Source organism: Cebus imitator, unplaced genomic scaffold (genome assembly GCF_001604975.1).
Source record: "Cebus imitator isolate Cc_AM_T3 unplaced genomic scaffold, Cebus_imitator-1.0 Scaffold216, whole genome shotgun sequence".
Classification (NCBI taxonomy): domain Eukaryota; kingdom Metazoa; phylum Chordata; class Mammalia; order Primates; family Cebidae; genus Cebus; species Cebus imitator.
Window position 1 is genome coordinate 2,247,663 of NW_016107531.1, and position 17,799 is coordinate 2,265,461.

Consider the following 17,799-nt stretch of genomic DNA (forward strand, 5'->3'; position numbering starts at 1 on the left):
TCTCTCTCTCCCCCTCTCTCCCTCCCCCCCACCCCAGGTCTGTCAGTATTTCAAAACTGACAGGCTCTTATTCCAAACTTCTCCTTGCCCAGTGTTCCCAGGGTCCTCCCACATGTCTTGGAGGATGCCTTTTGTTTATATTTAACTCGTCCTCTGTTCTGTGACTTCGGCTTCTGCTGGTGTGGGTTGCCCAGATTCCTGTCTTCTCCTGGTGGATGAGCTCTTCCGGTGTCTGTTTCCCGCCCCACCCCCTGCCCCGGGAGTCCATAGTTCCCTGGGACTCAGCTCTACTGGCTGGTAACACATAACTGGGGAAGTGGTGAAAGCTCAGAATTGAGTACTTAATCTCAGCTGCACATTACTATCACCTGGGAAGCTTGACCACTACTGACTCCTTGCTCCCTCCTGCAGAGATTCTTGTTTGATCGGTTTGGGTGTGGGTCTGGGCACAGGGATTCTAAACCACTCTCAGAAGGTTCTAATGTGCAGCTGAGGTTGAGAACCCTGTGTCCCCTCCAGAGAAGGATGAGGAGGCCGGGGATAGATGTGTCTTGGGTGTTCTCACCTGTGCCAACCTCTGCCTGTGTGCCCTCCGCATTGGGAGTCCAGCCCTCAGGACCCTCCCAGACTTCTGCCCTTGCACCGCCATTCCCAAGACTTGTGTCTCTGCAACAACCTGACCCAAGGTGTGGGGCGAGGGGAGGAGGGGCTCAGGGTCAGCCAGCTGCCTGCCTGTGCTGCCCTCTGCTCCCATGGTGGGCTCTGGCTCACACCCCTCCCCAACCTGCAAATGGATGAAAATGACCCACCTAGGGCAATGTGGGAGAGATGAATGGATGTAGCCAGAAAACTGACCTCTGCCATCTTGTCTGAGGCACCCGGCCTTCTTTTACTCTACCCAAGACTTTATTGAGGCTCCTTGGCTGGCGCGGTGGCTCATGCTGTAATCCCAGCACTTTGGGAGGCCGAGGAGTGTGGATCACTGGAGGTCAGGAGTTCGACACCAGCCTGGCCAACATGGTAAAACCCTGTCTCTACTAAAAATACAAAAATTAGCCAGATGAGGTGGCAGGTGCCTATAGTCCCAGCTACTCAGGAGGCTGAGGTGGGAATTGCTTGAACCCAGGAGGCAGAGGTTGCATGCAGTAAGCCGAGATCACACCATTGCACTCCAGCCTGGGCAACAAGAGCTAAACTCCATCTCAAAAAACAAACAAACAAAAACTTTGTTGAGGCTTCTGATGCCCATGTTCATAAAGCAAGCCAGGCTTCTCATTTCTTTATGTGCATTATCCATATCTAGTTTGGAATCAACTTATCTCTGAAGTTCTCCAGCCCCTGACACCTGAGCCCCTGGCCATTTTAGTGTTGGATCCTGTGATCCATCACCTCCTTCCTTTCTCTGGCACCCCCCCAGAGCTGGGTTCCAGAAGGAGACACAGCAGCCCATGGCTGTTCCCCTTCCTGTCCCACCGTCACCACCATGAACTGATGCCAGCCTGCAGCCAGGCACTGTGCTGGGTACTGCAGCTTCAGAGATGAGCCAGGCAAGGCTCAGCTTTCATACCTTTGCTCTCTCTGGGGCCAACATCAGGGCATGTCCAGGGAGGCCTGCCATGGGCATCACGGGCCCTGTACTGCTGGTGTCTGTCCTTCTAGGGGCCCTTGGCAATTGAGTCCAGTTCATCTGTCTACTTCATTCACTCTAAGGAATTTATCCAGAGAGCATTTGCTGATGTCCACCATTTTTCTAGGCTTGTGCTGGGCACTCTGGGTATATAATTGGTGGGGGGAGGGCATAATAAATGAAGCATGGACCACTTCTTCCAGGAGCACATAAGCTAAAGAGAGGTTCAGGGGTCTGTGATGCAGTGACATGTGGGCCCCTGTGCAAGGCACAGGCAGCTTGAAGGGGAGAACCATTCATTACCTTTGCCTCCAAGACATCAGGATGGACATGACAGAGGTGGTACAGGAACAGGGTCTTGAAGGATGAATAGGAGTTTTCCATGCAGAAAACTTGGGGGAAAAGCATTCTAGGCAGAGGGAATACCATGTGCAAAGGTAAGGAAGCACTGGGGAACTGTAAATAATTCAGCAGGGGCATCAGTGGGAGGTGAGCCAGGCCCAGGAGGGAGGGGCTTAGAATTCTGGGGACTCAGCCTTCATTCCTAGGGTAATGAGGGGCTATGAAGCCAGGTGAGTGAGGAGTCCTGTTGGCTGGGTCTGGACTGTGTTGGGGATGAATGACAGGGTGATGTGGGAGGCAGGTGTGGCTTGGGGCAGATGCTGTGATCCAAGTGAGAGGCCTTGTGGCCGGAACTAACACCACAGCAGCAACAAGAGGATACAGTGGCTGGGGCTGCAAACAGATCTAGACGGTAGATCCGTCCAGCTGCCAATGGAGCGGTCCCAACAGGCTCCAGGTGGGGGCATGGGTGACTCTAGGGGGAGACAGTGGAGTTATCCCAGAGATGGGAGGGCTGGAGGAGGGCTTGAGACAGCTCGGCATGCGCTGAGGTCAAGGTGAGGATGGGACCTCCACATAGAGACCTTCAGGTGGACACTGGAGCTGCGTGGCTGGAGCTTGGAATGACTGACCAGCGACAGAGCTAAGCCCTGTCACGTATGGGACACAGATGGGAAGAGAAAGCCCTGAGTGTTAGGGGTAAGATGGCGGTCAGGCTGGGAACCAGCAGCTGGAGGCACAGGGAGATGTCAGCTCAGGTGCGTGAGGCCCGTGGGACACACAGAGGAGGAATGGGCTGCCACGCCGGCCCCCTGAGGCTGGGCTGCACCTGCTCTGGGCGCCATGAACCTCCTCCTTGTCTGGTGGCTACCACCTTGGCATAGGCCAGTGTAGATTTCTGCTCCTTGCAGCCCCGGGGCCCTGGGCATTGGTCTGTCTACTGTTCCAGGCAGTGCTTAAGGCTACATCCTCGACACCAAAGTCCACCACTTGCACTTCCTTGGTGTCTCCAGACCCAGCACAGAGGAGGGACTCAGCATGTTCTGTGGACAGTAACACAACCCAGGACCCCCAGGAAGACCTGGCATGCCACGCAGTCTCTGCTGCAGGTGAAATGCCCTGCTGTGTCCTCTTTCCATCTTCCCAGGGCAAGCCATTGAGGGAGGGGAACTGTGTCCCCTTAGACAGACACATGGTGTGGGAGACCCATTGAAGGCCACGTGGTCAGGAGGCGGCAGAGTGAACTGGAACCCAGCATCAGCCATAGGTTTCCTGTGGAGTCCTCTGGGCTGCTTTTCCTCTCCTACTGTAAACACCTGAGAAATCCTGGAGGGGGGGTGTCTGGGATATAGGGGAGGCAGGGCTGGGGACCGGGTGAGCACTGCGCTAAGGTGGCCGTGCTTCGCTCCTTTCTGCCCAAGTCTGGTGTGAACAGGCTGCAGGCATACTGGTGTCTGGCCCAGAAGCACAGGTTGTGCTAAGAGGCAAAGAGGTTTGATGGTGGACCCTGAACTGCCGGCTCCTCAGAAGGCGCCCTGCCCCTGTCCCTGGCCCCGCAGCCTCCTTAGCTGGTGTCTGGAGAGGTCTCTCACAAGCAGGCGAGCAGTCGGGACAGGACTGAAACCACCCAGACTCCGGCAGGCTGTGCGCCCCCAGACAAGGACGCAGGAGGTGAAAAGGCACCAAGTGCCCCCGGCCTTTTCCGCTGGGGCCACCTCGCAGGAACCACACCTGCCTTCCCGGCAACTGGGCTTTCTCCTTCCAGGAGCACCCAAGGGTTGCCACCAGAGAATGGCGAGGTTTCCTGCATCCTCCAGAACCCCACTGACTTGTAAGCAGGTCATCTCAACAGGGGCAAAGAAGCCCACCAGCCCTTTCTAGAAGGCTGACAACCCCAGTGGTGACAAGTGCCCTGCTGGGGGAGAGCGCTGGGTGCTTGACCTGAGGGACACTGACCTCTGCCGGCTTCAGATACCATGACAGCAAACTGGGGAAAGAGGTTAAAACAAATGTTTATTTAACAAATTATATTAAGAATACAGACAATCACACAGTGGACTTCCCTTGCCAAGTACAAGAGTCACCTTTAATAAATACCCAGTGGGACGCCATCCCTAGGCCTTGTCCACGCCCGACACAGTCACACAGCAGCTCCACGGCCCGGGCTGGGAGAACAAACCTGTCTCTGATGGTGACCCCCAGACATGTGCTCAGAGTGGCTGGAGGAGGCCAGGCTGCCCTGAGGGCACCAGGCAGCCCAAGCAGGGGCTGTGGGCTCAGGGGTTGAGTGCCTGGCGTGGCCTCCGGGGGCCAGGCAGGCCATGAATGGAGTTCATGAGCTTAGCTGCTACAAGGCCGGGGGCTGCTTCCTCAAGGCCCCCCTTCGCCTTCATCCTCGGGCCCACCCGGTTCTCCCAGAAGCTGCAGGCTGGGAGTCCCCACAGACGCCTGCGGGCTCTGGAGGGCCCTGGTCTGGGTGGAGGGGTCTGGGTGGGCCACTCCTGACGGTGCTCAGCGCCCACTGCACAGTGGCCTGGTGACCGGTGGGGCCCAGTGATGGCCGGGAAGTCCGTGACAGGACTGGAAACAGAGAGGGCAGCCCTGGCCTGGGCTTGTGACGGTACAGCTGGCCGGGGGCCGGGGGCCTACCCTTGCCTCTTAGCAGCCTGGTGCCACGGTCAAGTCTCGGCCTTTTCAACTCTAACAAGGAGCAAAGAACATCTACTTCAAGGTCACTCTGTTTTTAGGGGGAACAAAAGGAGAAATGTGCTTGGAGAGCCTGGCCAGGAGCGATGCTCACACAGGTGAGTCCCTCGTGTCCTCCCACCCACCTGCTGAATGGCAGAGGGGACGCCAGTCAGTGCAGGCTCCTCCCCACAAGATGAGGGTGGCCACCAGGTGACAAGGGCCGGAGGGCCAGCAAGGGTCTAACCTGCAATTCCTCTACCTTACCCCACTGGGTCTCACTCATCTCTCCAAGTGGCGGAGGGCATGGCTGGCATTTGTTCTTGGACTTGGGGTGGGAAGAAAGGCCTTCATTATAAATTCGCAAGGGAGCCTGCAGCAAAGCACCCGCTCCTTATCACCTTTGTGCCACTTCTAAGGCCTTTGGAAAGATACTTAAACTTTCCAGAGAGAAAGGGGAGGTGATGGGGACAGTGTGCTCTGGTTGGCTGTTCTGGAGGGACAGAGGCTGCCAGCAGGGACAGCAGAGTGGTGGGAAGTGCTGTGGGAGGGGCCTGAGGGAGGAGGCCAAGACCCTTCACATTTCCAAGGGAACGCTTGTTCTTGCCTCCCACAGTGACCAGAGGGCTTGTGGAGAAAAGCACTCTCCCAAAAGACAGAAAAACTTGTCATTCCTAGGTTTGAGCCAGAGCTCCACCCCTCATTCTCTTGAATAAGCCCCACTCAGGTGAGATTACACGCGCGCGCGCGCGTGCGCACACACACACACACACACACAGGCATATGCTTGTCCTCAATCACCTCTCAGAAGGCAAGAAATGGAGGGTTAGGAGCAACCTAAAACCTACCACAGACACCAAACTCGTCCTTAACACGGTCACTGCTTAATTATCTTAAGCTGCCATTTACTACGGCGTTCACAGTCATTTACTCTTACGCAAAGTCCGTAATACTATGGAGAAGATGGCTCCAGCTCGCCTGAGTCCACGTGGTTTGTGCTCTTCCTGGTGGCCCTGTCCATCCAGCAGGAGGGCATTCGTGGGCACCTTGCTGGGGCCCCAGCTCGAGAGGGGCCTGTGGGGCGTAAGTGGGGCTGTGGGAGCCCCTTCCTCTCCTGCAGCTGCCCTCACGGCTCATTCTGCATCCTTGCAGACGGGGCTCTCACATCACTGCCTCTGAGCCTCCAAGGGTCCAGCAGAGCTGCCACAGGCCTCTTCCCAGTCATGGGAGTGGAGTGGAGGGCTCTGGTATTACCTGTTAGAGGCAACCTCACAACCAGGGCAGAAAAAGAGGGTGAAGGAAGGACAAAGCTCGCAAACCCTAATGAAGTGGGCCGAGGTGGCCGGAGCTCTGCCCTCTGTCCTCCTGCCACGAGTAACTATTGCTGTTGGGCTTTGTCACACGGGCCACCACCCACTAGGCCACAGCAGACACAGGTACTCTGGGTGACAAAGGGCTCTCCAGGTCTCCAGAACCACACTGGCTTCTGTGAATGGGGCACTGGCGGCCAGCCCGGCAGCTCCCTCCCCACTCAGCATCAGTGTCATGACAAGGTCCTGCTGATGTGCCACCCAGGAGGCCTGAGAAGGCCACCCACAGAAGGGGCATCCTTGGGTCTTGGGGAGGTTGAGGAGAAGTGGCTGCTTCCCTAATCCACAGAAATCAAGAGGTATCCGAGTGAAGATGATGGGCCCACACAGGGGCCGGGGGCCTGGAGACGGAGGGGCTGGTGCAGGGGCATGAGGTATTCCAGCCCCACCCGCCTCTTGGCCAGCTGTGCTGTCTGGCGCTACCTCTTGTTGCTCTGGGCCTCAGCTGGCAGCACGTGGGAAAGGCTGCAGTGGGAAAGGCTGTCCTTGCTGAGGCCGTGGCTTCTACAGACCCCGATACTGCAGCCCCCAACCACAGCACCAAGCCCCCACGTCGAAGAGCCAACTCTTGGGGACCCAAAGATGTCAGGTCCCCATACTCTGAGGAATCAGGACACAGCCCTATGCCTGACACCACAGAGTGAGGCAGCCCTTCAGGGCGAGGGTCCGGGCCCCCAGGGACAGCAGCCACCACTGCTTGGGCAAATGCACCTAGGGTTGAAGTTGGTGCCGGCCCTGTGAGGACACCAGCACCAGTGGGCACTCAGTAGAAATGCAAGTTTTGGCCCAAATTTGGTGACCTGGGTCAGAGGGACCTTTCAGGATGACCTGTTCCTGTTAGCAGATGCCGTCAAGACACCTGGCTCCGAGAGGGGCTGGGCGCCCGCATGCCAGCATCCTTCCAGGGCCAGTACGTCTCAGAGGCATCCCTGTGGTCCCTGGGTCTGGGCATGGGGCTGAGGCACCTGGAGCTGTGGCTGGAATGTGGTTGTTGCACAGATGAGCCCTTGGGGGAGGCGCGCTGTGGCTGAGCACCACGTCCTAGTGGATCCAAGCAGGGCCGTCAACCGGCCTACTCCCCAGAAAGTGACAACCCCTCCACCGGGGGCAGGGGTGCTGCTCCCTGACCTCCGGGTGACTGGGTGACAAGTCCATGAGATGTCTGAAGGTCAGGGTCCACTCCGGGGCCACTGGCTTCTTCCTCCCACGCCTTCTCAGGGCTGCTGTGAGGTCCTGCAGAGGACCTGCTCCTGGCAGCCCTGGCCAGGAGGATCAGCGAGCCCCAGAGAGTCCTGGGCAAAGCTGCCAGCCCCCAGGGTCTTCCAGCCAAGGGGCTCAACAGCTGGCTCAGTGGGGTCTGTCCTGGTAGGTAACAGGTGGGAGAGGAGGGAGCCGATGGGCATCACAGGGCGGCCGGCACAACTGCCGGGGGCCCTCAGGGTGACTCCTTGGTGAGTGAGGTTTTTGTAGGACAAGTGGTCATCACACAGACACGTTAGGAGCCGCTGGTCACTACAGCACACACAGATTAGTCGTGGTTATAAACAACGTCCCCAGGGAGGCTGGGGTGTTGGTCAGGCAAGCTGAGGACGGGACACGCCCACTCAGCTGCCCAGTCTCCTGGCCAGCCCTGCTGGGGCAGCGTGGGAGGGCGGGCTGGCGAAGGTGGCGGGAGGGGCGAGGGTGGCGAGCAGGGCAGCCCGCAGCCCTGGCCCCGTCAGTAGTCTGGGCGGTGGTCTTCTCCCGCAGGTGGCCGCTGGCGCCTCAGGACTGTGGGATCTGCTGACACCTGGTGGGGCTTGGCGGGAGCCTGGCGGCTGCGCTCTGCTCTGTGCGGAAGCTGTACTCGTACTGCAGGGGTGGGTGAGGACAGAGAGACAGTCAGTCCATGGGGCACCAGGGAACCCCTCCACGGCCTCAGACCAAGGGCAGGCAGAGGCCTGGGCCGCCTCGAGGGGCATCCTGACGTAGTGCAGCTGGCCAGGCCGGTGTCAGCCGGATCCTGCCCTCTGCTGGCCCTCATGGGCCCCTGAGCTGTGCACATGGCATGTGTGTGCAGACCGGCCTTTGGGGGTAACAGGCTCCTGTGGGGATGACTGGTACCCTCCACAGTCCTCGCCTGCTCCCTGCAAGGCCAGGCCTGGTGCCAGCAGTGTGCAAAGCCACAGTGCCACAGGGTCTGTGCTGAATGTCATGGCCTCCTGCCCAGCAGGACAGTCCTCATGCCCCCACTGGTGAGGGCAGATTCTTGGCTCAGCCCCAAACCTGGCTGGCGCCGGCCTCAGCCACCAGGCTCTGATGGCCCCTGATATGCTGGCTCTGCTAAAGCAAGGACCGATACCAGGTGGTGCCCAGGGACAGGAGAAGGGCCTCCACGGTTGTCCCTGGCACCGTCCACACCCTCCCCATGCCTTCCTCACCCCCGCTGAGGACTCCCCCACAGGCCACAGCGGGACCTTCCTCCTGGCTCAGCACTGCTGCTGCTCTGTCTGGGAGCCCGGCCGGGCAGGGGTTAGCCCTCATGCTGGTGACCCCAGCTTCCCTAACCACCCGGGGCTCGTCGAAACAAGTTCCAAGTCTGATGGAAATTTACAGAAGGGGTAAGTACCTCTGATGGGGCCAGGAGCACCTGCAGTTCACTTGGAGGCCAGGTGAGGTCTCGGTGCCCAAACATAAGGCAGGGCATGCAGGCAGAGAGGGCATGGGGCACCCCTTGCAGGGAGGGGCTGGCAGCTGCCTGGCTGGGCACAGGTGTAAGGTGCTGGGGCTGGGTGGGGCGTGGGGAATGGCCTGGAACCCTACGCAAGGCAGCCTCGTGGTCACGTGGATTTTAGGAAGCAGGAGCTTAGATTAGATACGTGGTTGTCAAGCATTTTCAATATTAAAAAGGTTTGAGCAGTAGAACTGCCATGAGAAGGGCTCCGCTGCAGAGAGCTGGAAGTGGAGCAGCCCTATAGGTGAGCTGACCATGAGCTGCAGCCCCTGGGGACACCTGTGGTAGGGCAGACCAGGAAGGGAGGCCACCAGGAACACAGCGCGGGTCACACCGCTCCAGCAGGAGGTCAAGCACTGCACCCAGCCCCAGGGGGGGCCCTGGGGTGCCCATACCCTGCCCACCAGGCACCCGGCCTACCAGGCCTGGCCAGCCCTCTCTGCCACCCAGAGTGAGCTGCCCACATCAAGGAACCCTCCCGAGGACCATGATAAGTGAAGAGGGCTGCAGGGCTGAGCCTTCAGGGGCAGAGTGGGGCCCAAAAGCCAACCAACCGTGAAGGGGCATGGGAGGCCTTTTATCCCTTAAAGTGGAAAACTGGTGGGGAGGCTGTGGCAGCCAGCAAGCCACAGCCCTGCACTGTGTCCACGGCCACAGACTAGCATCACGTCCACGGCCATAGCACAGCACTGTGTTCACGGCTGCCCCTGCTCCACAGTCCCCAGGCTGACCCGGGACAGATGGATAGAACCAGGTCTCAGCTGTAGCTGAGACTGGCCCTGTCCCCGTGTGCATGGTAGGCTGAGCAGATGTGTGGCCCCCGAGCCAAAGGGAGGCCTGTTCACAGCATCTGCTGCCTGGCAGGGTGGAGAAGGAAGGGCCCAAGACTGCAGGTGGCTCAGGCAGGCTCCTCCCCTCTCCTGTCCTCAGTGCACTCATTTCCCAGGTGGGGTGATGCGCTCACATCCAGGCCTGCCCCAAGGATGGAACAAGCAATGGCAGCTCAGGGCCCGCCACGCCCTGGTCCTGAGCAAGTGCTCATTGAACATTTGGCTGCTCCCGATAACCCACGACGCAGCACCCCCCCGGCCCACTTTCCTGCTCGCGAACCCAGGCACAGGTCGCAGTCAGGAGGCCGAGGACAGGGGCTGTGACAAAGGCTGGGAGGACACTGCCACCTGGTGGCCCCCTGGGCACATGCACGGCAGGGAACGGCAAATTCATTTCCTGGTTGGCTTCATCGGCCCCCACTGACATCTGCCCTGCCCTCAGATCCCAGGGTAGCAGAGGAGGGGTGTGGGCACGCTAGCACAGCCCAGCACAAAGGCCACCTCCGAGGGCACAAGCACGGGGCGTGGGGACCACAGGGAATGGCAAGGAGGGCTTCGGGGGGAAGGGGGCAGTCACATCTTGAAAGCAGATCCTGGGCCCGACTGGGGAAGGACATGGACAGCACCTAGAGCAGTAGGTGTCAAGATGCAGAGGAGAGCACCATGGGTGGACGCCTGTGGGGACAGCGCGGCTGAGGGCCTACCTCATGGTTAGGGCATCAGCCCCAGTTCGGGAGAGGACATGCAGCAGGCTTTTCAACACAGAACACACACCAATCCGCACACCAATCACCTGAGGTCCCGGTCAAATGCAGATTCTGACTGGGTAGGTCTCAGACCAGGCCTGAGAATCTGCATTTCAAGTAGCTCCCAGGTAACCCCAGTTTAAACTGGTCTGGGGATCAGTTTAGACAATTCTATGACCCAATCACTGGGACCTGGGAATGGGCGTGGACCTGGATGGGCTGAGAGGGAAGGGCCAGAGACCACGTGATGTGCTGAGAGGGGCTGCGGAAGGTCTGGTAGAGGGGTAAGCAGAAGAACTGGGGGAGGGGTGGGACATGGCATGCAAGAGCTCCACTTTGGATGCCCCAAGGCCATGCCACGGAGATGCCTGCAGAGGCGAAGCGACTCTCCGATGACAGAAGGGGAAAGCCCAAAGCCAGGCTCCTGCAGGGCCGTGAAGGGGCTGAGGGAGGCATCCAGCTGTGCCCTTCTGCCCCTGCAGTAGGCCTTGCTGTACTTGCTGGGCCGGGCTCCTGGGGGCGGCAGGGAGTGCCGAGGGCTGGCTGGCCACTGAGAGCAGGTGAAAGGCGGCTGCAGCCTCAGCCCGAGTGTCCACAGCCAGAGGGCCCGGGCCTGGAGGGGGCTTTCTGGATGGGGATCGGGGGAGCAGGACACTTCCACGTCTGTGTGAGCAACTGGCTGATCAGGCAGAGGCGCAGTCGTGGGGACCCAGTGCCGCTGTCTGTCCCAGTCTCTGTGGCCAGGAGTGGGGTCAGGGTCGTGGGGAGGGCATGGCTGCGCCCTCCGGGCTGGGCTGAGCTCCTGTCTCCGGGCCCGCGGGTTGGGGGAGGGCGGGAAGGCGCTCCTTCCTGCCTGCACCGCGCCGGTGACCGCGAGGGCGCACAGATTGCGCCCCCACCCTCTCTCCCTCGGGATTTTTTCCCTTTTTAGGTTATCTTGGCTGGAGAAAAGCGCCACCCACCCCCCTTCTTGTTTTCCCTAACTCCCCAAATGAAATTTCAACATATGTCCCGCGACATAATCCCCTCTGGCTGCGGCCGCCTTCCCGCAGACGCGGTCCCTGCCCGCTCCTCCCGCCGTGTTTACCCAGGAGACGGGGCCGCTTCTGGAAGCCCTTTCACTCCCTTGGGCAAACAGCGAGTACCTTTGAAGGTGGATTTGGGCCCGGATCTGTTTACTCAAGACATTAGTCTCCTGCATAAGGAAAACCTGCACTCGCGAACAAACAGCAAATCCTTTTTGAATTAAAAAAAAATTTCAATTAAAAAGCATTTGGTCCGCACAGCCCGGTCCAGCTGCGCGGCGCGGGACCCGCACCCTCTGGTGGGCACAGGCCGCCACTGCAGCAGCTCGGCAGCCCCGGCCTGCGGCCTCTCGGGAAAGAGATGTCACTGTCAGGGGCTCTGCCAGGGGTCCCGGAGACCCTGCCATTGACAGCAGCAGGTGTCTCAGGCCATGGTGCGAGAGTTTCAGCTTCTTTAAAAGCCTGTTCTCACAGTGAGGCCAGTGTCCTGCGGTAGGAGGTGCCGACCGCAGCTTCCAGCAGCAGCTGGGAGGCAAAGTCACTTCAGCCCAGCTTTGGGGCAAAGAGGTGGCGACAGATCCTACTGGTCTACTCACAAGCAGGACCATTCCTGTGAAAGGCCTTGAGAGTGGAAAGGATTAGCCCTGGTTACGCATCAGAATCAAAGGCTTTAACCACAGTGATGCATGGGCCCCACCCGGGGTTGTTGGGAGTGGTCCTGGCTTAACTGGCTGGGGGACAACAGTTTTTGAAAACACTCGGGTGATATCAGTGTTAACTGCACTCCTCACCACAGAGGGGAAGGCAAGTGCACTGCCCCTCCAGCTCCTCCCTCCTCCCCTCACCAGGTCTCACAATGAGCACTCCAGAGGGCTCCAGATGAAGAGGGAAGTAAGGGGCTGTTCCGAGCACCCAAGGAGAAAACTGAAGCCCAAGAAAGGACCTGACTTCCTGAGGCTCCAGAGTCAGCTGGGCAGCGCTGGACCAGGCCTGGGCCCAGAGAGGTGCAGGGGGCAGGTGCTGTGCTGGCTGGGAAACCTGCATTAGGGCAGGCGTCGGCACCCACCTCTCCTGCGGCACAACTCCAGCATGGGGCCAGACAGACAGATGTGAGCTGATGAGCTCACGGGTGAATCATGGCAGGGCCTGGAAGGGTGTAGTCCAGAGGGCAGGGGCTGGGCCAGGCCAGGTGAGGACAGGCGGAAGGGAACTGAAGGGGCCAAGGCTGGGCCAACGAGAAGTCTGGTGCAGGGGTGGCCAGACACTGATGGGTGGGCTTGGGCAGGCGGAGGGGTCTGGCCCTAGCACAGGCAGGGAGACGTGGGGGAGGCTCTGCATGCAGCCCCACCTGTCTGCTGCTCCACCCCGGCCCCTCCCCCACTCAGCACTCCAGTCACTCCCCCCATCTCGGGCATTCCCACGGCCTCGGCCACAGTCCTGGCTCTCCTCTGTAAAATCCTAAAGCCTCAGCTTCCTCACACGAGGGGTGCCATGTGCTCATCTGTTTCCTGAAGATGAGGAATGCAGGCCTGGCTTCTGACACGCTGCAGAAGGAGGGAAGCCAGAGCCAACACAGTGCCCATGTCACGTGGTGAGGCCTGAGGCACTGCATTTCTGGGAGGGGCCCTCAGGGTCCCAGGGCCCCTCCTGCAGGCCTCCTCTGAGGGGTGAGGGTGGGCTGCCTGCTGATTTCTAAGCCAGATTCCGGGGCCCTTCCCCAGGCAGTTCAGTGGGTGTGGGCATTCTGACAAGGACCCAGGTGACTCTGAGCAGCTGTCCAGTTTGGAAACCCTGAACATTCCAGCAGCTGTGGGGCAGGCTGAGGCCACAGAGGGGACAGCACCGGCCTGGGGCCACCTGACACTCTGTGGCCTGAGCCTTCCCAGTTTCTCCATGGGAGTCCCTGCTTCCTACTTGAGCCATGGTTCTAGAGACACTGGAGAGGCTGCATACATGGCAGGAAGCCCCAGCTCCAGAAAGCATGAGAAAGTGCTTCACCCAGAGGAAGTTCGTTCGGCACAGGTGGGCCTTGGGGGTCTGGGGAAGCCAGGACGCCTCCTTCATGCCCTGGAGATGAGGCAGATTCCTTGCTCAATGCTCTGAGAGTGAGGCTGTGTAGCTGGGCCCGGAGCTCAGGGCTGTGACCCCGTGGTCAGGAGTGGGGAGCTGGGTAGTCTGGCAGGACGGAACCCCCTTTCCACTACCAGGGAGTCAGCCAAGGCCCCAGGAGGCTGCCCCACCTGACCAAGGCCGTGGGGTCAGGACACAGCTGGGAGACGCCTTCAATGACCACACTGTAAGCGTGGACAGAGGGATGGGTGAGGGTTCCTGCAGACCCTTCTGGAAGCCACTTCGGTTCTCCTAGTGGCCCGCTAGATAGTTCATGAGCTCTAACCTAAGAGCAGCCACCCAGAAGCGGGGTGCACCAGATCCAGCTAGGGGGTCTCACCCTAAACCAAGGGGTGGTGTAAGGGCCCCACCGGCTCCCTCGTGAGTGCCTGAGACTGGAGGGGAGATTTAGCCCCTGCTCCTTACAGCCAAGAGCTCCAGGAGCAGAAGTCTGGGAGTCTGGGCACTGCTGTGTCCTCACCGCCCAGCACAGCACCCAGCCCGGGTCACTGAGGAAATGCATGACCAGCGGCCACTCCAGCCCCGTCCTCTCTGCTAGGCCGCATCCAAGGCATTCTGTCAATCCTCACCGGCACCCAGACCCTCCTGTCTCCTGCTCTAAGCCCGAGTCTTCCCCTGGGCGATGACAACGCTGAGGGTCTGTCTCTGACCCTAGGCTGCCTGTCCCCTGGGCTCAGGACCAAGAGAGTGCCCTCACCTTCAGGGAACCCTAGCTCACAAGCACCTTCCACCCAGGATCTGGCCTGCATCCAGGAACAGGGCAAATGACTCCCAGCTCCCACCCTGACAGAGTCCCGAGCCCCGCCATCCTGCAGTGAGGTCTGAATGGCCTCTGCAGAGCTCTTTCCCCACGGCTCCCCCTCCTCTCCCAGCCAGTTTAGTCATGATCACTCTTCCTCCCTTGAGTGGCAAAGTCCTACTTGTCCTTAAGGCCCACTTGCTCTGGGAAGCATGCTCCCTTCCCCTGGGGAGAAGGGATCACAACAGCACCCTCTACACCCTCCTCACACTCAGGCCAGCTACAGACTCTCCGCTGCAGCTCCAGAGCCCGGTAAAGATCATGGCCTAGAATGAATGCAGGAATGAGTGGACAGTGGGTGGGTGGCGTGGATGGGTGAATGGGTGGCTGGGTGAATGGGTGGCTGGGTGAATGGGTGGCTGGGTGAATGGGTGGATGGGTGAATGGGTGGATGGGTGAATGGGTGGCTGGGTATAGATGGATGGGTAGATAAGTAGGTGGCTGGGTGGGTGGGCAGGTGGGTGAGTGGATGGGTTAATATGTGGATGAGTGGATGTGGATGGATGGGTGGGTGGGTGGATGGGTGGGTGGATATGGATGGCTGGGTGGATACGTAGGTGGCTGGTGAGTGGGTGGGCAGGTGGGTGAGTGGATGGCTAATATGTGGATGAGTGGATGGGTAGATGGATGTGTGGGTGGGTGAGTGGACAGACAAGGGTTTGGTGAGTGAAGCGACACATCAGGCTCTGGGCAGAGCTCAGTGTAAAGGAAAGAAAGCAGCTGGTTTAGGGGCTGAGTTCTTGGGCAGGTAGAAGGTCATCCTGGTTTCTAGTCCTTGTGGCAGCAGCACTGTGCCGCCACAGCCCTGGGTCCTCTGGGCATGACTGTGTGACAGCCCATCCTGTGGTACAGTAACTCATGCACATCAAGTACCAAGCCCACGGCCTGTCCACAGCAGCACGTCATGCCTGTGGATGATGAAATGGAGCCTAAGTCTAGTGATTTGTGTCTGTTTCTCTATGGAGTGTAGGAGCTGCAGGTTCACACGGTGCTGGCCTGTATGGTGTTTCACAATAGTCATAAACGTTGAAAAGTGGAGAGACTGCACGAGATGCCAATATTTATCTAGATGTTATTGGAAAACAAATAGAGATATGACAATTCCAGACCCTCATTCTTGCCAAGTAAACCCTCAGCCTCACAGGGGTGGTGGGTGGAGGTGGCCTTCTTTCCAGAGGCCTGAGCGCTCCGGTTTGCCACAGTTGCCAGCATTACCTCCACAGTGCCCAGCTGGGAAGAGTGTCCACTGCCATCTCAGCACCCTGTGTCTTATGTGTACGCATGTGTAGGATGATGGCAGAGCAAGCAAGAAAGCGAAATGTTTCTTGTACCTGTGACTATTAAAAGTAGAAAACTGAAAGAGAAAACTATGTACTTTTTTTTTTTTTTTTAAAAAGGGAGACAGCACATTTTGTGGTGGAAATGAAGACGGCTGCAGGATGAACAAAGATGAAAACATGCCTCGCTCTCCCCAACCCCTCACTGGCTGTGGCACCTGTGTGTCCAGCTGTGTTGCTCTGAGTGGGGCTCTGGGTGGGGCTGTGCACTGTCAGATGCTCTGCCCACTGAGTAAATGCTATTTCTCTCTTCCTTTTTCAATTTTCCCCCTTTTCCCTTCATCCATCCATCCATCTATCCATTAATCAATCATTATTTTTTTTGAGACAGGATCACTCTGCTATCCAGGCTGCAGTGCAGTGGCTCAGTCTCAGCTCACTGCAGCCTTGACCTCCTGCACGCAAGTGATCCTCACACCTCAGCCTCCCCAGTAGCTGGAACCACAAGCATGCACAATCACACCTGGCTAATTTTTGTATTTTTTTTAGACATGAAATTTTGCCATGTTGCCCAGGCTGGTCTCGAGCTTGTGGGTTTGAGATGGGTGGGCTCCAGCGATCCACTCATCTTGGTCTGGCAAAGTGCTGGGATTACAGGCGTGAGCCACTGCGTCTGGCCCAAATGCTATTTTGGTGTCTGTAAGCAACCCTGGGGAGCTCCCTGGTCATTGAGACAGCATTTTAGAATTCACCCGAATACCACCTAAAAAGCGGGACTCTGTATTTCTCCTCTTCTGGATTATTTATAGGACAGATTTAAAACTACACTGATTGCCAGCACGGGTTCCTGGGTGGGTGAGAGCATGGGGCACTCTGGGAAGGTGCCCTCCCCACCCTCTGTCTTCATGCTTATTTTTACACACATACCAGGCAGCCTTCCACATGTTCCTCTTTATAGGTACCACTTTACCCCAAACTTAAGGTACGAAAGTTCCCAGAAATCCGAAAAGAATAGGAAAATCCTTCTCTGAAGGACTTGCAAAAGACTAGGTGTCTACCTCAATTTCAATTCTGCATGAGCAGGTACGACTCACAACGGTAACCAGGGCAGGTGGTTCTGGCTAGCAAACAGCATCCTGCTTCACTTCACTTCTACAGGCTCAGCCTGGCTCTCTTACTCACATGATGGGTGCCTGGGGCCACCCCAGGAGCGACCTGTGCGGTGCTGGCGGCTGCTATGACGACGCTGGCCGCTGACAAGACCCAAAGTGGGGGACGGGGGCCTCCAAGACTCTCAGAATTAGGAACTCTGTTAATACAATCTGCCATATTAATATGCCTGGGGAGAAAAATATGATCATCTCAATGGATGATTAAAACACATTTGTCAAAAGCCACCATCCATTTCTGATAAAAACATTTATGAAAATAGAAATAGATCGCTAACACTTTAACATGAAAAAAAAAAAGGGAGAGAGAGACAACGTCTATAAATAGCAAGTCAAAACGCAGCATTACGGGTCAATATTGAAACTACAAACTTCCGTGAAAAATATGGATGAAATAAGGAGGCCTGGGACCTGCAAGTCCCTGCCGAGGTGTCAGACAACGGCGCACAGGAAGAGGAGCAAGGCTTGCCAGGATGGAGGCCTCAGCATTTGCAGGCGACGCAACTGCCTGCCGGGGGAACCGACGAAACGCAGCTGGAAAGCCAGCAGAAACAGTAAGGGAAGCCGGTGGGAGAGCTAGCTCCAGAAATAATACACAAAAGTCAGTGGTTTCTTTATATACAAGTGGCAGAAAATAGAATGAAAAGATCTTGTTCACATGCACTACAAAGACATAAAGCACCTAGGAATGACCTAAAGAGAAATGACCAAGACCCGGGCCAACAAGAGGCTTCCTTTGTTTCTGGATGGAGAGACGCTTGATCTAAGATACCAATTACTATTCTATTCATTCATGTACTCAACGTAGTTCCAATAAAAATCTAGAGTGGACTTTTTGGAACTTCCTTCCCCTGCAAGATGCTAAAGTTCAACTGGAAGAATAGTCCTGTGAGTACAATTAGTAAAGTTCTCGGAAAAAAGAGAGAACGAATCCTACGTTATATTAAAACTTACTACAAAGCTATAAGATTCAAAATAGTGTGGTAATAACATAAAAATAGAATAACATAGCAGAACGGAATCAAGAAAAATGTTCACTTACATATGAAAATATATGATAAAAGTAGCATTTAAGTGTCAAAGAAA

At 57.5% G+C, this 17,799-nt stretch overlaps 1 protein-coding gene across 5 annotated transcripts in view; it reads right to left on the reverse strand.

Moving 5' to 3' along the window:
* The window catches only part of MVB12B (multivesicular body subunit 12B), a 211,581-nt gene that overhangs the window by 25,630 nt on the left and 168,152 nt on the right, over positions 1-17,799 (reverse strand). Inside the window, exon 10 of one of the 5 annotated variants that reach the window (XM_017549132.2) lies at positions 3,963-7,875. The exons of the other annotated variants lie outside the window; for them this stretch is intronic. Within the exon in view, the coding sequence (XP_017404621.1) occupies positions 7,789-7,875 (87 nt within the window). The 3' untranslated portion in view covers positions 3,963-7,788. Of the gene's footprint in view, positions 1-3,962; positions 7,876-17,799 lie in introns of those variants that run through there. 5 annotated transcript variants of the gene reach the window in all.